The sequence below is a fragment of the Lepidochelys kempii genome, chromosome 5 (genome assembly GCF_965140265.1).
Source record: "Lepidochelys kempii isolate rLepKem1 chromosome 5, rLepKem1.hap2, whole genome shotgun sequence".
In the NCBI taxonomy this organism is placed as follows: domain Eukaryota; kingdom Metazoa; phylum Chordata; order Testudines; family Cheloniidae; genus Lepidochelys; species Lepidochelys kempii.
The window spans coordinates 9,944,557-9,967,989 of record NC_133260.1 but is presented as its reverse complement, the minus strand read 5'-3'; the positions used below and the strand labels follow the sequence as shown (position 1 = coordinate 9,967,989).

Here is a 23,433-nt window from a genome sequence, read left to right as displayed (position 1 = left end):
TCTACATAAAAGTGCGTTCTCGTTGGTTGTTATAACCTTCGTACATATTCTTCACAACTCAGAGATAGATGTAGATTTCATTTTTAGAAGGTACACGGGATACATGTTTAAATAGTGATTTATTTTGAAAATTTTTCAGATTAGTTTTACAGCTATATCAGAAAATGAATGATCGTTTGGTTATTTTGTTTACCAAAGGTAATTGAATCAGATATATATGAAGTCTTTGGGGGGGGGGGGGGTAAACGATCTCTGATTCAACAGGTTAATCATTAATATTTGGAGGATTTTCGTGCCATGCTGTATTAGGAGGAGAATGTCACCAGACAGTCATTTAAATTGTGTTATTTAACTAAAACAACAACGTTAAGTATTCTGGATTTTTTTCTTCAACAGCAAACATAATATTTTAACAAAACAAGCATATGTCCCTCGCTTCTCACATTTATCTCCAGACTTCTTCTTCCTGTCCATATCTATTCTGCCCCCAACAATCTTCTATTCATTGAACTTTTTGAAACTTTGCACTTTTAGAGAGAGGTAAGGGATTGACTCCGTGTACACAAATTTGCAGAAGGGCAATAGAGTTGAGGTCTGTTATTTCTCATCTCTATATATTATTTATTTTAAAACATTTTTGCTGTTAACAAGCATGTTACCTCTTGAGACACAAATCCGCAGTTTGAGAACTGCAAAACTAAGCATCTGTGATGGTATCGTCTAGACTGAGCACTGAGTCCCATTGAGTAGATAGAAATAATCTATACAGAAGCCCCTGAAACCCCATAAGATTGGGTCCCTAATCCATGAACTATTGGAAGTCATTTACAAAACTTTTCTTAAACATTACAGGAATATATTGTCTCATACTATAGAATTCGAATTTATAATCCCTATTCCATGACGAGATATCTTTGAGCTATAATGGATCTTAATTAAAAATATCTTTAGGTGGATTTTTTTGATAAAATGCTTTGAGGAAAAAACCTAATTTAAATAAAAAATTTGTTTTGATTTTTTTTTAAATCATTTGTTTTTATCGACCCTGGAAGGAACCTAAGAATGGAACAATAGGGATACTGCAGTCCAGAATTAGGGTTCAACAGAACATCTGCAGAAAAGTTTGAATCATACCTGTCCATAGTTAAAAGAAAAGGAGTACTAGTGGCACCTTAGAGACTAACCAATTTATTTGAGCATAAGCTTTCGTGAGCTACAGCTCACTTCATCGGATGCATACAGACTAACACGGCTGCTACTCTGAAACCTGTCCATAGTTAGTGATTCTAGTCAGCAGTTAGTTCTTATTTTCACGAGTATTCACGCTGAAAATCCTAACATACAGCTATCCAATAGCGGGGAAAAAGACTGCTATGAAATTTATCTTCATTGTTTGCAGCTTGACCTCTAAGCAATCAGCCATTTTAAACCAGTCAAATTGAAGACTGGCCTCAGGCTTCTGACGCCTTCTGTTCTGAAACCTTTCCAACGGGAATATTAGAAACATGAACTTGTACCAATGTCTATCAGGTTATGTGCTTAAGGCAGTTGATTTACTTGACATTATTTCGAGGCTCTCGACTCCAGTATAACCGAACCTAAGTTACAAGCATTTGATAAGTCACAGACAGCAACTTTCTGAATTTAATTCTCAGAAATTGAAATATCACCACCTAACTCAGTAAACTGCAGTTACTAATTTTTTCCTGGTAAAGCTCATGCAAAATTTTCTTTCATAGAATTCATCTGCTGACCATCTAGAATCACAGAAAAGGAACTGGGGAAGGGAAAATCCTATGTTGTGCACTCACAGTCTGAGCAGCTGGAAAGAAAGTTTAGAGAAGACACAGATGAAGGGGAAAAAAAAAACAAAAAAAAAACATAGCCAGCTCTTAGGTTTCAAGCTGAATTTTGTACTGGGTACTTCTACAACCAAATCACAATGACCAAAACCAGTAGTCTCTTGTAACTTTCCCTTCATGTGTCCCCTCCTTCAAACAAGTCTATGAAGACAAGCGTTACAGATCAGGCCCTACCGAATTTATGGCCATGAAAAACACGTCACAGACCATGAACTCTATTTTGTTGTGTGCATTTACCCTATCCTATACAGATTTCACAGGGAAGACCAGCGTTTCTCAAATTGGGGGTCCTGACCCAAAAGGGAGTTGTAGGGGGGAAGAGGGTGACAAGGCTATTTGGCGGGCAGGGTGGGGCACAGTATTGACACTATTACTTCTGCGCTGCCTTCAGAGCTGGGTGGCCGGAAAGCGGCAGCTGTTGGCTGGGCGCCCAGCTCCGAAGGCAGCGCCCTGCCAGCAGGCGCACAGAACGAAGGGTGGCAATACCATACCATGCCATGCCACCCTTACTTCTGAAATGCTGCCTTCACAGCTGGGCGGCCGGACAGTGGCGGCCGCTGACTGAGGGCCCAGTTCCGAAGGCAGCAGCGCAGAAGCAAGGGTAGCAGTGCCGCAACCCTCCTACAACTCCCTTTTGGGTCAGGAACCCCACAATTACAACACCATGCAATTCCAGATTTAAAGAGCTGAAATCATGACATTTACAATTATTACAATCCTATGACTGTGAAATTGACCAAAATGAACTGTGAATTTGGTAGAGCCCTAACTACAGAGATGCCCTTCTCTCTTTGGATCCTCCTGTCCCAGATTTTAGAGTAAAACCCCTTTCTCTCCAAATATAGACAAACCTTGTCTGAAGATTCTAACCAAGCTCATTTGTATTTGATTATTTCCCAGTGGTGAAAGCCTCCCTGGTTTTGACACTAAACCACTGCTGGGATTTCCAAACAGACGTAGCTCAGAAGGTCATATCCCAGGGGCATTACTGGGGCAGTGTGTGTCATGGCTACACCCACAGAGCACCAAATGATCTATACCCCACCCTTCAGCACAAAAGCATCTAGTCCAATGATACTGAGACTGAGGCTCACAAGCTGCAAGTGGCTCTTTAAAGTGCTGCAAAGAGCCACAGGAGACATGTGATATTAACACACTAATTTAATTATTAACCAATCAGGATGCTTTCACTGGATATTCTCATAAAAAACCAACTTTCCACACAAACTTCCTCGTGGCTGGACTTTACAAAAACTAGACAAGCCATTTACAACACACACTTTGCTTCTCTACAAAAAAAAAAAAAAGGACACTAAACTATCTAAACTACTACATGCCACAAGGGGCCACAACAGTGGTTCCCTTAACCCACCCAGCAATATTGTTAATCTATCCAGCTATACTCTTAGCCCAGCAGAAGAATCTGTCCTATCTCGGGGCCTCTCCTTCCGCCCCTCCACACCGACAAACATGATACAGTTCTGTGGTAACCTAGAATCCTATTTTTGATGTCTCCGACTCAAAGAATATTTCCAATACACCTCTGAACAACATACTAACACACAGAGACCTTCCTACCAAGACTACAAAAAGAAGGATTCTGGGTGGACTCCTCCTGAAGGTCAAAACAACAGACTGGACTTCTACATAGAGTGCTTCTGCCGACGTTCACAGGCTGAAATTGTGGAAAAGCAGCATCACTTGCCCCATAACCTCAGCCGTGCAGAACACAATGCCATCCACAGCCTCAGAAACAACTCTGACATCATAATCAAAAAGGCTGACAAAGGAGATGCTGTCGTCATCATGAATACGTCGGAATATGAACAAGAGGCTGCTCGGCAGCTCTCCAACACCACTTTCTACAAGCCATTACCCTCTGATCGCACTGAGAGTTACCAAAAGAAACTACAGCATTTGCTCAAGAAACTCCCTGAAAAAGCAAAAGATCAAATCCGCACAGACACACCCCTGGAACCCTGACCTGGGATATTCTATCTACTACCCAAGATCCATAAACCTGGAAATCCTGGGCACCCCATCATCTCAGGCATTAGCACCCTGACAGCAGGATTGTCTGGCTATGTAGACTCCCTCCTCAGGCCCTATGCTACCAGCACTCCCAGCTACCTTCGAGACACCACTGACTTCCTGAGGAAACTACAGTCCATCGGTGATCTTCCTGATAACACCATCCTGGCCACTATGGATGTAGAAGCCCTCTACACCAACATTCCACACAAAGATGGACGACAAGCAGTCAGGAACACTACCCCCGATAATGTCATGGCAAACCTGGTGGCTGAACTTTGTGACTTTGTCCTCACCCATAACTATTTCACATTTGGGGACAATGTATACCTTCAAATCAGCGGCACTGCTATGGGTACACGCATGGCCACATAGTATGCCAACATTTTTATGGCTGACTTAGAACAATGCTGCCTCAGCTCTCGTCCCCTAATGCCCCAGTCTACTTGCACTACACTGATGACATCTTCATCATTTGGACCCATGGAAAAGAAGCCCTTGAAGAATTCCACCATGATTTCAACATTTTCCATCCCACCATCAACCTCAGCCTGGACCAGTCCACACAAGAGATCCACTTCCCGGACACTACAGTGCTAATAAGCGATGGTCACATAAACACCACCCTATACCGGAAACCTACTGACCGCTATTCCTACCTACATGCCTCCAGCTTCCATCCAGGACACACCAAACGATCCATTGTCTACAACCAAGCTCTACGATACAACCGCATTTGCTCCAACCCCTCAGACACAGACAAACACCTACAAGATCTCTATAAAGCGTTATTACAACTACAATACCCACCTGCTGAAGTGAAGAAACATATTGACAGAGCCAGAAGAATACCTAGAAGTCACCTACTACAGGACAGGCCCAACAAAGAAAATAACAGAACGCCACTAGCCATCACCTTCAGCCCCCAACGAAAACCTCTCCAGTGCATCATCAAGGATCTACAACCTATCCTAAAGGATGACCCGTCACTCTCACAGATCTTGGGAGACAGGCCAGTCCTTGCTTACAGACAGCCCCCAAACCTGAAGCAAATACTCACCAGCAACCACACGCCACACAACAAAAACACTAACCCAGGAACCTATCCTTGCAACAAAACCTGTTGCCAACTGCGTCCACATATCTACTGAGGGGACACCATCATAGGATCTAATCACATCAGCCACACTATCAGAGGCTCGTTCACCTGCACATCTACCAATGTGATATATGCCATCATGTGCCAGCAATGCCCATCTGCTATGTACATTGGCCAAACCGGACAGTTTCTATGTAAAAGAATAAATGGACACAAATCAGAAGTCAAGAATTATAACATTCAAAAACTAGTCAGAGAACACTTCAATCTCTTTGGTCACTCGATTACAGACCAAAAAGTCGCAATTCTTCAACAAAAAACTTCAAAAACAGACTCCAACGAGAGACTGCTGAATTGGAATTAATTTGCAAACTGGATACCATTAAATTAGGCTTGAATAAAGACTGGGAGTAGATGCGTTATTACACAAAGTAAAACTATTTCCCCATGTTTATTCTCCACACACACTGTTCCTCACACCATCTTGTCAACTGCTGGAAATGGCCCACCTTGATTATCACTACAAAAAGTTTTTTTTTTCTCTCCTGCTGGCAATAGCTCACATTACCATACACACTGTAATGAGAGTGATCAGGTAACACCCACTGTTTCATGTTCTCTGTTTATATAAAATCTCCCCACTGTATTTTCCACTGCATGCATCCAATGAAGTGAGCTGTAACTCATGAAAGCTTATGCTCAAATATATTTGTTAGTCTCTGTGGTGTCACAAGTACTCCTTTTCCTTTTGCGAATACAGAATAACATGGCTGCTACTCTGAAACCTGTCAATACTTCGTCATTGTCCTGTGAAAATAATATATAATTTATATATAAACTAAATATTTTCCCGTCATACTGTTTAAATATGAATATATAATACATGAAACAATGAATTCACACTACTGTGGCTCTTTTGGGTAATCTTGATTGCTAATTTGGCTCCTGAGCTACTGAGGTCTGAGCATCACTGATCTAGTCAATCACTTCAACCCATGCAAAATTGCTTCCTACTGTCTTGTGCCTCTTCTACCTGAAAGTAGAGTATCCAAATCTGTACAGTAGCCACACTAATTTCCCTTTACGCCAAAAGGTAAAAGTAGAAGACCTTATAAAATATTGATGTATGCAAGAGGTCAATCATTATAGCAGGTTAAATGTAATCCTAATGAGCCAATTTAGTTCCCCCATTTTCTTCCCCACAATACATCACGGATTATCTACATATATAGAATTCAGGATGTCCACAGACACTTACCCCTTCAGAAACAATGTCGGTCTCTAGAAATACATAAACACCTCAAAATAAACAATTAGAAAGGCGGCCAAGCGTTGTGAAATAAGAAATATGTTCTCTGGAAGATGAATCCTATCTTACCCTGAAGAACCGAATGCTTTCACTGATGTTAAGGACTAGGTGGTGGTATGATCAGCCAATTTCATTCAGCTGATAGGAGTAGTGATGTGGGTAGAGGGGAGGGAAAATGGAAGAAGTGATAATTTAACAGCAAAGCTTTCTTTTTAAAGCAATAAACCAACCTATCAGTCCTAAGGTAGAATTATTTAATTGTAATGTCCTAATGTCATTACCATTAAACAGAGCACTAAAATGTTCCACTCTCTGCATATAAATTACGGAGATAAGGGAATGGAGCTTGCTTTGCCAACAATCCCCTGGGAGGGCAACTTCATAGTTTTCAGCCACGCTGACAGTTTTTGAAGCAACTTTCAAACATTTCACATTAGCGTGATGATATGGCACTCCATTACCAGACTGAATGCTTGCCACAGTTTCATCAACCTGAGAAGGTTATGTATGAAACATTTTCTTTCCACAGCAGAATGGGAGTTTCAACAATGTCCAAAACCTACACGAGCATGACTGAATTCTTCGTGTGGATCAACGAAGTGCTGGTCAAAAAAGTGTCAAGAAATAAAAAGGATTTTCCTTCAAATGGAAAGCAGCTCTTTCAGCTGTATGTATTTTTTTTAAGTAATAATTCATTTGGTGGATTTCAACCTGGTCTCTAGTGTCAGGCAATCAATCAACATCATAAGACCATCACAGATTATCATAAATCAGACCAGTACTTTAACTGCAAACATATTACAGAAGTCAGTGAGGATGACTTTGGAACACAGCGTCCACAGATACTATGCCTACATTTAACCAACACTGTTAATGGCTCATTTTAACAAATATTCAAATTCTCTTTTACATACAGCCATACAAGATCACTAATTGCTCATCAACTGCTAAATAGGTTATAAGAACCACTGAAAGTCTGTTTTACTCAAGCAGCTGCTTGAATTTAAGAATGCCATAGCTCAGATTAATCCATTTGCTAGAGCACACCTGGGTAAGTGAGAACTCTTTTCCACGATCCAGAAACCCTAGTCAATTGAATTTACAGCAGGTATGATAGGTAATCTACCTCCACCACTGCGAGGCTGAATCTAAGCACAACTGAACAGGAGGGGGAGAAAGACAAGGCAACCTGCTATTCCAAAAATAAAAAAAGATAAGTAGAAGCTTTATTTGGTGGGAAAAAATTGCCCTCTTGGTAGCCGACTGGAGTTACAATGCTACACCACTGATGGGGGAAATATGAATTTTGTATATTGAGGCACATGAACAGGATAAATGACTGCCAAAGGGGAAAAATACAGAGTCAGTATCTGAACTCTTAAACACTGACTATGAGAGGTTGATTGCCCTCAGCACCTGAGCAGATTGGACCTTTGCTAGAGCATGGGGGATGATTGCCTTCAGTGTGCTATTCATAAATCAGGACTTTGTAAAACTTATTTTGTGTGCTCTGCGCATGGTTTCAAAGTTAGCCATAAAGCAGTGTAACCACAGAGCAATTAAGTACACAACATTGTTGGTTTTGGTCACAAGTACCAACACTGTTTATTATGGAACACTGAAGTAGCACGGGTTTGTTTTGCCAGGACATTGCTAAGAACCTAGAGTTCAGGTAGCTTGGGTGCCTTGTTTGAACATTGCAGCCTCATCTCCCGTGTTTTTTGAATTTATAACACTTATGTCTAACATTCTTGAAAAGTAATGCACTCACAATGCCATATTAGTCTGCAACCTTAATTTTTTTCTGTTGGGTGGGATATTCTCTAAGTGTTTTGGTGGTTTTTTTTTTAATTGTCAAAAACTGCTGGAGAGGAGCCCTGTTTTTCTGAAAGTTCTAGGAAGTCCATAAGAAAATGGGCCCAACCTAGTACACCTTAGACAGTCAGGTGGAAAAAATGCTGCCTAGTCTGCTAGCCACAAAATCTCTTGCTGACCACGTTCACTGCAGACTTTCTAAGATCATTTGAGAACAAACAAACAAACAAAAAACCCTCCTGCAAATATCTTCAGGGTTAGTGCTCTTCAGCATATCCTGGAAGGTGCAGAGCTGTGTAGCTTCCAATGTTTTTGGTTCCTTATATATGTGGGACTTGTCGTCGGGTGAGCAGGAAGGGGGACAAAGCGGTTAGCACAAAGCTTGGAAGTGGATGCACGTCAGCAGCGTACGGAAGTAGCTATGCCAACGTCAAAAGGAAAACTCCAAAGTGAACAAGTCCTAAGTGATGTGAAAAACAAAACCTTGTAGATATAAATGTAGGAATAAAGGAATACAACATTTCACTACATTAAACCAATTCACCATACTAAAGCAGAAAATTAAGATCATATGCACTTAGTTTCTTCCTATGCTAACTCTAAACACAATGGAATGTCTTCCTCAATGCAATACAAAAAAAAAACTCAAGACTTGATGAAATATTCCATGCGCAGCCAATTTTCCTAGAATCCAATGAGGAATATGTTCAATAGAAGGCTATATAGTGTTGATTCTAAACAAAATTAGTATTAAGATTAACAGGTGAGGCAGTCATTATATTGCTTTTGTTCCCATTCCAAAAAGAAAACCATTACAACAACAAAAAAAATAGCATCTGAAGCTTTCTGTGGATAAGAGTATCCTCTTACTGCTCTTGAAATTCAACCTTGCTCATGTTATAGTGACCTGCTGACTATAAATGAGCAGATTATAATGAGTTTTCTATTAGAAACTCAAGGTACACACAGCTTAAATGAAAGTTAGTTTATTGCCATCATAAATCTCTAGAAGAGGAAAGAGATTTATATCACAAACTTTCCTTGAACAATTATGAAAGCAGTTGGCTGCCTTGAAAAGCTAGGAGACAATCACCAAATTATTAAATCTGACCTAAGTCTATTAATTAAAATAGTTGACCTATTAAGTGAGCATGGCCTAAGTTTGCTACAAGAAGGTGGACTGATAGGTTAATCCAATGGTTCATGATTGAACTCAGACTGACCAATTACAGAAATCATCCTTTATGGTCAGGGATTCTTCAAGACAAGCTTTGAGGCAACAGAAAAGTATATTCCATTATTTTCTGGCAGTGAAACTTTGTTTCTGCACAAAATTGACATTAATACCACTGAGTCGCCAAAGCAGTGCTAACATCTAATCTCTCTTCTTGCAATTTCCACCTAAAATAGTCTTAATGTTATGCTAGAACTAATCAGTACTGACCGGAAGAGTAAAGCCTGAGCTATGCTACAAAGTTAGGTCGACATAAGCCACCTTGAATCCATGTAGTTGTGCATGTGTCTGCACCTAAATTTGTCTCCCACTGATGTAAGTGCCCCATTACACAGAAATAGTAACATCACCTCCCCAAGCAGGAGGTTGACAGAGCACAAGCAGACACACTGTGTTATTGATGTCAACCTTAACAGTTCTCTAGCAGTTGTTCCACAATGCCCAACCCTGACCGCTCTGGCCTCAGTTGTGAGCTCCACTGCCCAGAGGTCACGTCATTCAGAACGCACCCCGCTGCTTGAAAGTCCAGCAAATTTTTGTAATGCCCTTTCCTACTTATCCAGTCTTGCAAGCACACCTAGTAGCTCACCACTGTTGTGAGCAACTGCCTAGCTGACCATGTGGCTACATGCTCTAGATACGCTCCAACTTGGAGTAGACAGGAAGTATTGGCTCTCCTGGGCCTATGGTGAGAAGAGGCTGTGCAAACATAGCTATGGACCAGCCACAGAAACGTCGACTTTTCCCCCTTCACTTCATAGATATTATGCAGGACACAGCAGGCAACTATAACCATCAAGATATTTTTCTCTCTGAGATTCAAATCTCTTGAATAAACAATGCCAGCATTCCTTCAATCTACCAAAAGCATGTTCAACTGTCATTCTGCGCCTGCTGAGCTCTTCCTTGATGCTGTTGAGGTGGCCGGTGTACAGCTTCATAAGCCAGGGAAGCAAGGGGTAAATTGGGTCTCCCAGTATCACTATTGGCATTTCAACACTGCCAATGATAATCCAGCGGTTGAGAAAGTAAGCCCTTGTTTGTAGCTTTCTGAACAGTCCTGTATTCTCAAAGATGCAAGCATCACTTGACTTCCCTGACCAGCCCATATTGATGTCGGTGAAGCATCCCTGGTGATCTACCAATGCTTGCATAGCCATAGAAAAGAAACCCTGTTGATGTACTCTGTGGCAAGGTGCTCTGGTGCCAAAACAGGGATATGCATGCAGTCTATTGCTCCACTGCAGTTCAGGACCCTCTACTGCAAATGCATCTACTATGTCCTGCACATTGCCAAGAGTCACAGTCCTACATAGCAGAGGCAATTAATGGCCCTGCACACTTTCATGACAACAGCCTCCACTGTGGATTTTCCAGCTCCAAAATTATTTCCCACTGATTGGTAGCAATCTGGCATTGCAAGTTTCCACAGTGCAATCGCCACTCGCTTCTCCACTGTCAGTGCAGCTCTCATTCTGGTGTCCCTAGGCCGGAGGTCTTGAACAAGCTAAGCGCACAGATCCAGGAATGTCGCCTTGCGCATCCAAAAGTTTTGCAGCCATTGCTCGTCATCTCAAGCCTGCATTGCAATGCAGTCAAACTAGTCAGTGCTCGTTTCTCAGGCCCAGAAGCAGTGCTCCACCACCTGCGGCTGCTCCGTGACCATCAACAACAGCCTTGAATTGGTTCTCACTAGGTTCCACAGCAATCTGTCCTCCGAAAAGTTGTCATGATCGCATTATTCTTGTGGCACTGGAAATACCAGAGAATCATGCGTCCTTGCTTGCAACGATTAGGACAATACTGCAGAGCTCAGCAGGCTCCATGCCTCTGTCAGACATGACAGAATGAGGAGAACCATGAGGGTTCATGGGATTTTGAAAAAAAGATGCCAAAGTTATGGGATACAGATGACCTGGGATTAAGACAGTTGCATGCTGGGAAGTTAACCCCTTGCTCCCAGTAATGACTGTGCAACTTGTTTTGGCCGCACCATACTTTGCCAAAATTTCCCAAAAGACAGTGGCCAGTTGCACACTGGGATACCTACCCAAACTGCACTGCACTGTGCATCAACACAAACGCTCTTGGTGAGCAAGCACAGCGCTGATGCAAGGACACAAACATGCACACACACAAGCAATACATGAACTGGGGCAGCTTTATGCCAACGTAACTTGCATCGAACAAAGTTTGTAGTGTAGACGTGGCCTAAGGTTTTCATATTTAGAAGACGACTACTGAAGAATGCTAGAGAAGTTACATGGAAATCTCTTAAAATATAAGCTCATTAAAATAATTCTTATTGAAACTGAAGAGTTCAGCATTTTGGTCTTCCCTGAGCACTTTCAAGGGATGCTCATAAATTCCTTACAGAAGACTGGGGTGTTTAGTATGATGTGGCCAAATATTAACTTTTATATTTTGATCTACAGCTTAATATGGAGAAATGCTACAGCACACCAATAATCCCTTATAGTTAAATGAGAAGGTAAATATCTTTAAAAGCATGATAACTAATGTCAGAAAATGGCACGCAAAGCAGGTCTTCCATTCCTGGCTTCTAGATTATAGATGCAAGCAACCTTAAAGACCTAACTGAAGAACTGTTACATTACCTTAGCCAATCGGCTCATCTGATCTTCAGAGAGAGTGCTACTGGTCCTCCCAGGAGTTTTGGTGGGCTCTGAGCCATCAGCTTCTACATTGGGCCAGACTTTCAAGTCATGCATTCCTTGACGAAACATACTATAAGACAGATGCAGCATCACTTTTGTAAACTGAAAATACCACAACCATCAGTATCCAAGTACAATGATAGTACTCCCACATTCCTTTTGCGAAAATTTCAGAATCAGAATCACACTGCCATGCATTATTTAACTGAACTGCAAAGTGCATGGTAACTCGTATCTTAGGTGGCCTTCATTTTTGGTGCCATGTACAGTTTAAAAATAAATGAAGAAGATTCCTGGTAAGTGAAAAAAATTGTCAATTCCCAAAGTCAATGGGTGGCACAGGTGTAAACTGAAGGCAGAACTTGGCCTTCTATTTTTATTACCAGTCACGATGCACGAGGCAGTAAGCATGCCGCCTGGTTTACAGATTATGCTGCTGCCTTTGAAGAGCAGGCACTTAGGAACAAATATCTTTTTTACTTGTAAACGGAACAAGTTTGCTCTGTCAGTAAAGACAAATATGGAACCCTTCAACGCCATTTGCATAATATGTTGTATGTAGTGTTGTTGTAGCCATGTCAGTCCCAGGATATTAGAGACACAAGGTGTGTGAGGGAATATCTTTTATTAGATCAACTTCTGTTGGTGAGAGACACAAATTTGGATCTTACACAAAGATCTTTTTCATGTTTGCCAGACCTTAAGAGCAGCTCTGAGTAAGCGGGAAAGCTCGTCTCTCCCACCCACAGAAGTTGGTCCAATAAAAGATATTACCTCATCCACCTGGTCTCTTTAATTTTCACATGATTTTTTAGACACGCACAGAATCCACGATGATGAGCGCAACACAGGCTAGCGAGACCACGCACCAATGCACACCCAAAACCCTGACTCCTGGCGTACATGGCTGGACTCTGCATTTCAGCTGGGATTTTTAACAGACTCCTAAGGGAATTAGGTACAGAACTCCCACTGATTGTCAGTCACAATTGGATGTCTAGTTCCCTTACGCACCTTTGACGATTCCACTCTTCCTGGATTAGCTTTACCTTATACTAATACTGCATAGACAGGTATTTTTCATTACTTATCCTTTTAAACCAAAGACTAGTCCTAATTTTATGATAAACTCTGGTTGAGACAAGTGTACTGGTGCCTATCAATGTCATTACAACACTTAAAGAGCACATGCCAGCCAAATGTTGATGATCTGTTCATACTTCAGGCTAAGCACATATTTCCATACCTATATAAACATGCAGTGCAGACTGTTGCTAATATATGAACCTACCGGAGTACATGATTTGAAGTGGTCTCAGCACTTGCCATTTTAAAACTTAAGAGCTTTCAGAACTTTCAGCCTAAAGGCTTGTCTCCTCTAGGGACTTTTGAACCAAAATAACTGCATCTTTGCAACACCCCAGGGCAGATCAGTTGCCTGACTGTAAAGCAGGGCAAGTCACTTCTGTACAAGCACTGCTTTATACCATTGCAGCAATGTAGCTACATCAACGCATCACTCCCTAATATGACCATTGACTCTTATTATTGTGCACAAATGCAGTTCAAACTATTATTTTACGGTACCATGCAAGGAAAAGAAACATACCCATATTTTCCAAAGAGTGAGACTGTTGTTCCCCCTACCGGAACTGCTTTACCTGGCCCATACACATCCCAAATTGTCAGAGCCACTTGTGCATTACGGGGCAAGTCAGGATACTTCACAGGCAATTTTAGCCATTCATTCCAGCTGAGGAGAGAAACTCGCTGTTAGTTATGAACGTCATATTTTAAATTGTTCTATTTTATACTCCATACTGGTATTTTTCCCTAATATTTGAACTTTGAAGATATGGCTGAATATGTTCACTTGGGCTCTGGCCCAGTACACACTTACACACATGTGTAAGTGTTTGCAGGACCACAGCTGAAGAGAACATATTCAAAATTCATAACTGAACTCTGTTTATGGGAAACAAACAGCCTTGCAAAATTGTCATGAACATTTACAGGCCCGGACCAAAAAATAAAGTTAAATAAAACTAAAATAAAATGCAACTCAGCCACACTTAACCAACTGAATAGAAAAAAGGTACAAACACACACTTTAGTCACACCTCAAAAATAGCTAATAATAATTATTATTGTTAGTCAAGTTACTTTAAATGCCAGGGGTGTTACTCTGAAAAATCAAAATTACAAAACACCATTTGTCACTCATAACATTTTTCTTTATAACTGATCATTACAAAGATAGCTTTATTTTACACATCCTAATATATCTGAAATATAGAATTTTTGGCTTCTCTAAACGGGTGAAAACTGTTTCACTGAAGGAGATATTTCAAGCAGAACACAAATGAGGATTTCTGCCCTTTTCCCCGTTAGCAAATGGAAATTGCTTGGCTTGATGTAGTTTCCACTATGTAGTTATGATTTTCAAAGGAGATACATTTTGACATTTCCTTTGTACCACAATGGGATATACTGCTTAGATTTCCTAGCAAATAGAATACGTATGCTACTTGTTATACCAAACAATCAAATCACTGTTAACCTTGCCTTTGCTGAGATTTTACAGCCAGAAGGACCCATTATGATATTCTATCCTAACTTCCTGCATATGCTGTTCCTCTGCCTGATCCCTCACCTCCTCACATTTTATTTGTTTTTCTCCGCTTGTTCTCTAGCCATATGTTAGGACTGTAAGCTCTTTGAGGTAAAGAGTATCTTTTGATTACATGTATGTACTGTATTCAGCACAATGGAGCTCTGACTGGAATTCCTAGGCACCAGAATACAAATAATATTAACTGTATTAAGAATCAAGAATGTGAAGAAAACATCCCCAGACTATTGATTAAGAGTTTCTCTTTTATAATTTGTAAATTTTGGAAAAGCCACAACATATATTAATGTAGTTCAATGTCCAAATACTTAAGATGTATATGAAATATAGTCACTTACTTCCATCTAGTGCTAAAAGCTTTGTAGGAAGTCCTAACTGGAAGAGCAAGAGGTTTCCCTTCTGCAAATACTTGGCAAGTTACATACAAGTCAGAACAAGTCTCCTGGTATAATCCTGAGAACTTCAGCATAGGGTCTTCCAAAACAGCTTTGTAACTCTTCTGTTCTCTTTTCCCTTCCAGACTTCCTCTAAATTAAAAGAAAGAAAGAAACTGTCATATAATGCCAACTTCATTTTAAATAATAGATGTCCACAGAAAGAACTGGAGAGTGAATGGGATTTTTATTGAAATTATTAAGCACAGAGACTGGCTATCTTAGTCTTGCAATCATTAATTGTGCTGGATTACTATTTTTCAGAGAGAAATGTCATCTAACTATGTGAGAAGGATTCAGAAATTCAGTGAAGTGGCATCAATGAATTTAGCCTATTTTTTTTAAAATAGATTATTTAATGTTATGTATGTTGCATGTTAGCAGAGAAAACAGTGAAGTTTCTTGCACTGACTGAAGTGGGGCATTTTGGGGCTCGCAGCTGGAGCCCACCACCCACCCCAGTCTGACAGCTAGAGCTGTGAGCCCCCATGCGGATTCAATTTCACAATAGGGAGCCTAGGAACAGTGCAATTCACATTCTTGTTAGTTTCACCACTACCTCCCTTCATAGCAGCAGCATGGGATTCACAGCTGGAGCTGTGAAACAGACAAGAATGTCAATTTCCTTGCTGATATACTCTCTGCTGTGAAATTCAGCCCCTAAGCTCACAACTCCAGCTGTGGCCCCTAGGCTGACAGCTGGGGGTGGGGGGACAGCTGTGAGCCCAGCGCCTGCTCATTTTCACAGCAAGGAGCCTACTAGCTGTGAAACTGACATTCTTGTCAGTTTTAGCTGGCCCTGTGAGCCCCACATTGCTGCTCTGAGCCAGAGGCAGCCATGAAACTGACAAAAATGACAGCCAACAGCCAAGGGGAGTAAGGCAGTGTCGACACAGACACTGCGTTGCCCTAACCACACCGACATAAGTGCTATGCCTCTCGTGGAGGTGGAGTTATTATGTTGGTGTAGCAGGCCACTCACTTCAGTGGAAGCAGCATTTTAGTGTAGACACTGACACAATTAGGTTGACGTAAGCTGCCTTACCTCGACCTAACTCTGTAGTGTAGACCAAGCCTAAGTTATGAACATACTTAGTCAGGCCTGGAGGCTGTGAACACTTGTCTATACCGAATCTGCAAAGTGGTATCAAACGAACAAGGTGAAGAAGCTGGGGGAGGGGGAGATTTTCTCCCCCTTCTAATATTAAGTCTTAATTGTAATACAAGCAGGTTATCCGGCATAGTAGCATTAAGCCAATAATGCACCTTTATCAGCTGACCTGTTCAGACAGCGCTTTTACCAGGTTAAGACCTAACCCCAAAGAAACGTGTCTCCGGTTTTTGGAAGGTAACCGGACAGTTTTGAGCCAGCGGCTAGTACCCAGAAGCGCCGGACAACCAACCCTGCTGCAGCTGTGCGACCCTGAAGGTGCAACTGAGCAGGCTGAGCATGACTGCCCCAGCTGAGAGACCCACAAGGCAAGGCCCTGGGGCTCCCAGCTCCACTGCAGGGGACACTGCGATCGGGCCCGAAGCCAGGCCCAGGCCCCCTATGGATGAACAGAGAGCCCCCTTTGGAGATGCAGGGCCATGGGCCCATCCCAGCTCCCTCCATTGCCCCGTCCCGACCCCGGCTGGGACAGGGCAAACCGCGGGCCCAGCTCTCCCCCCCTCCCACCCCGCACCCCGAGAGGGGAGCCCTAACCCAGCCCTTCCCCCACAGCCCCCACCGTCTCCAAGATGGGCTGCGCCCCCCTCCCTTCCTGAGGGGCCCCCCTCGCCCACCACCCCCGCAAGGAAAGATCCCACCTCCCCCTCAGCCGGGGGGAGGGGGGGCGCCCCGAGTCCCCTCCCAGCCGGGGGTGGAGGGTGGCCCCGAGTCCTCCGCCGCCCCCCCAGCGGGGGGGGAGGGGCGAGCGCTGCCCCCCTCGCCCGGCCGCCCCCCCCCTCCTCACTCACATCTTCAGCTGCACGTTGATGTCCAGGTCGCAGCTATAGACGTAATAGAACTTCTCGGCCTCCCCCATGGCGGCTCCAGAGGCTCCCCCGGCCCGCTGCAGCCGCCGGAGCCTCACTCAGTACCTCCGACCCCTAACCCCGGCGGCTCTGCCAATCCCAGCATGCCCCGCCGCCATCTTGCTTAGGGGGACGCCGGCGCCGCCGGCCGGGAGAGCTGCCACAGCCCCCGCGTTAGTTCTTTACAAAGATGGCCGCCCCCAGGGAGCGCCATAACCAAGATGGCCGCGCCCACCAATGGCTTCGCTAAGATGGCTGCCCCTGTGGGATTGGAAAGCAAGATGGTGTTCCCCTCCTTCCCCCACTGCTGACGCCCCGAAGGCTGTCTCCTTGCGCCTGCCCAGCCTAGGTGGCTGTCCCCATAGTATTACAACCAAGGTGGCTGCTCCCTGTTGTGACCAGGAGTGTCACCTGTCCAGGTTTTCCCAGGCTTCCCCGCTATTGAGATAGCTGTCCTGGGAGATCTGCAGGGGGCTCAGTGCACACTCCGCGTCTGCTTTGATGGGTTCACGACTGTCCCAAATGCCCTGGATTTTGTGCCCCAGCGGCAGCGGCTCTGCGGGTTCTGCCAGGTCACCCTGCCTGACTTGGGGGGGAGAGGGATGTCCCAAGCACCCTCGGTTTCTCCATCTTCCTCACCCCCCCAGGGGATCCCCTCCATCTGGTTCTCCCCTCTTCTGTAGCCTGCCACATGCCCTTGGAAAGGGCTCCTGGCTGTGGCTCTTGCCCCCATTCAAAATCAAAGGGGCTTCTGCCTTTGTCTCACACCTAGAGTTGCCACCAGTCCAGGTATTCCCCTTTTTTTAGGTAGCTGTTATAGACTCATCAAATATCAGGGTTGGATGGGACCTCAGGAGATCATCTAGTCCAACCCCCTGCTCAAAGCAGGACCAATCCCCAATTTTTGCTCTAGATCCCTAAACGGCCCCCTTAAGAATTGAACTCACAACCCTGGGTTTGGCAGGCCAGTGCTCAAACCACTGAGCTATCCCTGTCCTGGAAAGTCCATTAGTGGTCGGGTGACCAGACAGCAAGTGGAAAAAATCGGGACGGGGATGGCAGGTAATAGGTGCCTATATAAGAAAAAGCCCCCCAAATCAGAACTGTCCCTATAAAATCAGGACACCTGGTCACCCTAATCAGGGGGCTCAGAACACACAGCTAGCTCTCTGGTTTTATGGGCTCAGGATCATCCCTGATATCCCTTTATATTCCTCAGAGATGGCAATGCTACTCACACCACAGCCTGAACTCCACTGAGGGAAGGTTGTTCCCCATTGCAGCCCTCCCTCCAGAATTAATAGGTGGCAAGCGCCGATGCCCCTCCTCTATGGGTCATATAAGCAGTTATCTCCACCTGCTCATAATGATTATGAACATTTATTATTTGTACTGCAGTAGTGATTACAGATCCCAGTCAAAGACTGGGGTTCAATTGTGCTGGGTGCTGCAACACAGAACAAAAAGATGGCCCCGGTCCAGAGAGTTTACAATCTAAGTCTTAATTAAAAAGATGCTTGTGAATGCCAGCATAGCAGACTTGTGCTTTTTTATTCAAACAAATGATTCTGCAAATACTTTTTTACTATATTTACTCACCTCTGTATTTATCCCCAAGCTCTGCCCTCTGTTCCTTGAGAAATATCTCTTTGTATCTTATTTTTCAATCTGTAAAATGGGGATAATAGCATCTGCTATTTTCGAGCATGTTGTGAAGCTTAATTCATTAATCAAATCCAAAACAGGTCAATAATGATCAATGGTTAATAATCAACATTCTTACCACTAGACGGTGTGAGGCTCAGTGTCTGAAATTGTTAGGATATAGATATTCAGGCCTGTCTGTAAAGGCCTATACTCTAAGAATTTAGGTGTATTCTTATCACTTGGCTAGTGATAGAGGTATAAAAGAAAGAATCAAAACCACTGTCTGCTGGTGTAAGGGCCTTCTCTTACTGTGACAGTCTGAGGTCCTGTTCTTAGGCTCAGGCCTTTGGCTAAGCAGCAGAGGCAGCCATAAGCTGGGAAGCGAACGGTCACATCCTCACATTCCAAACTAGTCACATTGAAATAAGGTGCTATTGGGCTGTTAGGCACTATCAGGACAGGATTGTATTCCTATCACCTCCAGAGAAAGGGAAGTGCCTAGAAAATGTAAAAGGAAACTTAGTTTGATAGCATCCTGTCTGGCAAGAACTCACTTATCAATAGCTGGGATGTGAAATCCTCACTTCTGTATTGTTTTGTCATTATAGTTCCCACTTTGCTGTTGTTTGTCTGTATAATCTCTGTCTGGTTCTGTGATTGTTCCTGTCTGCTGTATAATTAATTTTGCTGGGTGTAAACTAATTGAGGTGGTGGGATATAATTGGTTACATAATCATGTTACAATATGTTAGGATTGGTTAGTTAAATTTCAGGAAAATGATTGGTTAAGGTATAGCTAAGCAGAACTCAAGTTTTACTATATAATCTGTAGTCAATGAGGAAGTGACTGGGGCGTGGGTGGGGGTGGGCATGGGCATGGGGGTGTGTGAGATGGGCATGGGCGTGGGCATGGGCATGGGCATGGGCGTGTGTGTGTGTGTGTGTGTGTGTGTGTGTGTGTGTGTGTGTGTGTGTGTGTGTGTGTGTGTGTGTGAGATGGGAACAGGGAATGGGGGTAAGAAAATTGGAATCATGTTTTGCTAAAGGGGGAAATGGGAACAGGGAATGGGAGTAAGGAAGTTGGAATCATGCTTGGCTAAGGGCAGGAATCGGAACAGGGACACAGGTGTAAGTCTCTGTGGTGTCAGAGCTGGGAAGGAGGATACTAAGGAAGGAAACTGGAATCATGCTTGCTGGAAGTTCACCCCAATAAACATCGAATTGTTTGCACCTTTGGACTTCGGGTATTGTTGCTCTCTGTTCATGTGAGAAGGACCAGGGAAGTAAGTGGGTGAAGGAATAAGCCCCCTAACAGAAATGAGCTGACATTCTTCGTCTATCTGTTAGTGGAGTGGTTTTCCAAATGCAGAGAGCCACCATATCATTTCAGTCCGGTTTACTTTTATTTTACATTGAGGAGAACAACAAAATCAGAAAGAGTAAAACTGGCTGCTGTCTCTGCATACACGGAGCAGTTAGAAATGTTCAAGTGCAGCATGCTGAAAACAAAGACACCACAAGTTTGTTGCTGTATGCCTGTATTCATATGTTACCAACTCTTGTGATTTAATGATGGGTCTCATGATATTTGATGTTTTCTCTAAAGCCCCAGCTGCTGGAGTCAAGAGGCTGCATTTAGATAAAAAGTAAGTTTCTAGTCCCCATGGTTGCAGAACAAAGCTTGAAAATATGAAGTGAGTAAATTAGAGCTGGGCAAACTTTTTCTGTTGACTAATAAATTCACCAGACCAAAATTATTAAAAAATAGTTTAATCCAAATGACAAAGGAAGATTTTTTTTAATAGTCTAAATGGCCCGTTGTGTCATTTTCTAATTAACGGCTTCAACATTTTGTTTTGAAACAAACTGTCACATTTTGAAATGTTTCAAAATGATGTTTGAAACATTTCATTTGAACTGACCTTTTTTCTTTAATTTGTTTTCTCATTTTGTTGAGAAAACATGAAAAATTCCCATTTTGGATTTTCGGTTTGGCCACTGAATCAAAATCTCAATTATTTGCTCAACTCTAGAAATGAACCTTAAAGTCTGAGAGACTAGATGGCAACTAAAAAGCACCCAAAACTTAATACTTTAAAAAAAAATCTCATGATTTTGAAGCCAATCACATGCTTTTTGGGCAGCCTAACTCATAAATTGTCAGTGCTTTGAGTTGGTTATACTAGTTACAGTCTCATGCCATCACATTTCACTGATATAGGTACAAAATCTAAGGCTATTAGTCAAGTTTTAATCAGTTCTCAGGAAAAACTGAGGGGGATAGTACTGACAAAGGACCTCCAGACTTAGCTTTTGTTTTTATAAGTTTTCAATGTGTATTTCCCAACTTTTTCATAGATTTTGAAGTGTACAAATAAATAAATAAGTGAGGGATGTGGGAAGCAAAAGAGGAGAAGAAATGTTTAGGAAAGATTTTTTGACAATAAAATTACAGGAACATGCAATTTCAATAAAAATGTTGTTTTATGCTACATTCTAAAATTAAAAATTGTACATTTTTAGGCTCCCAAATACTGCAGTGACAGGTGCTATACCAGACAGACAGAAAGATATCATTTTTCACCCTGAAGGCTCCTAAAGTACTTTAAAAATATTGTGAACTAATGTACAAATTATATGCATGATTCATTTCAAACTGCTAAAATGCAGCCATCCTAAGGTGACAGCTGTCTAACAGTGTAGAAGGTCCCTCAACAATACACCACAATCAAGGTAATAGAGCTCAGATTAACTGATCTGATTGATGCTGCAAATAAGCAAAATTACACAAACTGGACCTTCACCAGGACAACATCCCTCATTTGCAAAAAAGCAAACAGGTGATCTTCAATGAGCAAAAGTGATCTGATCGAGAGCTGTGTAAAAATTTTCATGACTATGCCTCATAACCAGATGAGAAGCATTTGGTTTTGACCAGAATGTGAAATTCTTCACAGCGCACCAGTCCAAGAAAGGACATCTGGCCAGTCCAGAATCCATCGTTCCTACTCCAGGAAATTCTCTTTCAATCTCACTGCTGTCGCTTATATGGGTCCTTAGTGCCACTCATAAGCTCAGGGATACCTCAGAATGTACCATGCTGCTAGGAACTGTTCTCTAAAGTAATTTTCTAGTGCTCTGCCTTGTCACCCCTTTTTCTCTCTTCCCATGAAAAGATCTTAAAGTATTTTACAAATATTTATTAATGAAGAACATAAAAAAATCCCTCCCAAAGGATTACTTCTTGCATGATGCCTATAAAAAACTGGCTGATTATGCCTAGTCTGTTAATACTCTGGGATATTCTATACATTTTACCATTGAAAACTCTAAAACATTTATTCAACTAATATATGGCCATGGACAATTCCATCTGGACTACCTTGTTCACATGTTACACACCTCCCCAGTCATTTTGTCCATTTGTTCATCTCTGCGTTTGTCACCTTCTTGGGGCAGAGACTGTGCAAGGACTAATACTGTCAGCACAGGATAGCATGTTCTTATTTATTTTTTTAAGTGAATGTGTTGCTTGTGACAAGTGTCATATTGATGGCTTTGGAGAATGAGCACACTCTCAGTCCAGATAACGTACATACATTACATTAAGGGGAGAAGCAGATCATGCTTCCTTGCCCATCCCTGGGAATGTACATCACCCATTCTTCTGTTCTATAGGGACTCCCATTAGGAACAAAAGAATTGTTCATGTCACATGTTTAGCCAGTCCTCGTACGCTTTGCTGAGACTTTCAGCAAGGTTGCCAAAGATAGTGATGTGTTGTTTTTTTTTTGTTTTGTTTTTTTGGGAGGGGGGACAGAGAGAGAGAGAGAGATGGACATCTGTCCACTAGGAACTGGACCGAGACTACCAACATGTCAGTTGGCCCATGGAACATTCGTCAGATGGTAATGACTTTCAGTCACTAATGAACTGGAACAAATCTGAATTGGCAACAGTCTTTAACCCCCTAACAATATCCTAAAAAATGTTTAAAGTGGTGAATAGGCAGCAGGAATAGTTAATGGCATTCAGATACCACAGTGGTGGGCATGGTATAAGAATAGAATACAATAGAATAGAAATCCTGCACAGTAAACTTTCTATTCCATTGAAAAATAGTTTTAGAATATAAACCAAGAGAGATCACACATGTACCTGCCACCCAAATACATTTATTTATTTGAAATTACGCATACAGTAAAAATGGCAACTATCCATACCCTCTGGTTAGTCCAGACTTAACAATAAAGTACCCACATCAAACAACACTTCAATATAACTCAAGTGCACAGAACCCAGGCAAAGGAAACCAGCCAAATTCAAAGGGTAACTATCCTCCCACTCCTAAAATTCATGACCCTCCCAATTCTCCCCTGGTTTCAGATGCCTGGGAGGTGCGGGGGGCGGGGGGAGTGAGAGATGAGCTTTGCAGCATGCTCTTGAGGCCATCAGATTTGGCCTCATTCAGATCAGGAGCAGGGAGTGAATGTAAAAGTCACAGGTCCTCCACAGCAGGGCCATGTGGAAGGGAGTGGGAAGAAAAAAAAGCAGTTTGCCTTGGGCCCTCCATTTGAGGGGACCCCCAAACCAAGTGATGTTGTTACCTGGTGCGCGGGGTCACAGTGCCATGCTGTGCTCTCATGACAGAGTGGTGGTTTGATCAAGTATGAGTG

The 23,433-nt window shown here is 42.6% G+C and overlaps 1 protein-coding gene across 7 annotated transcripts in view; it reads right to left on the bottom strand.

The window, feature by feature from the left end:
* Positions 1–17,216, bottom strand: part of PIK3C3 (phosphatidylinositol 3-kinase catalytic subunit type 3) — a 137,463-nt gene extending 120,247 nt beyond the window's left edge. For 6 of the 7 annotated variants that reach the window (XR_012158836.1, XM_073343431.1, XM_073343433.1 and 3 more), the window contains exons 1-4: positions 17,054–17,216; positions 14,999–15,187; positions 13,638–13,781; positions 11,969–12,098 (exon numbers count right to left, since the gene is read on the bottom strand). Coding sequence is in view for 6 of the 7 variants with exons in the window: in XM_073343431.1 (XP_073199532.1) it covers positions 11,969–12,098; positions 13,638–13,781; positions 14,999–15,187; positions 17,054–17,121 (531 nt within the window). In the remaining variant the exon portion in view is untranslated. Of the gene's footprint in view, positions 1–11,968; positions 12,099–13,637; positions 13,782–14,998; positions 15,188–17,053 lie in introns of those variants that run through there. The other variant, XM_073343436.1, reaches the window with a different exon arrangement.
* Between the last annotated feature and the right edge of the window lie 6,217 nt (positions 17,217–23,433).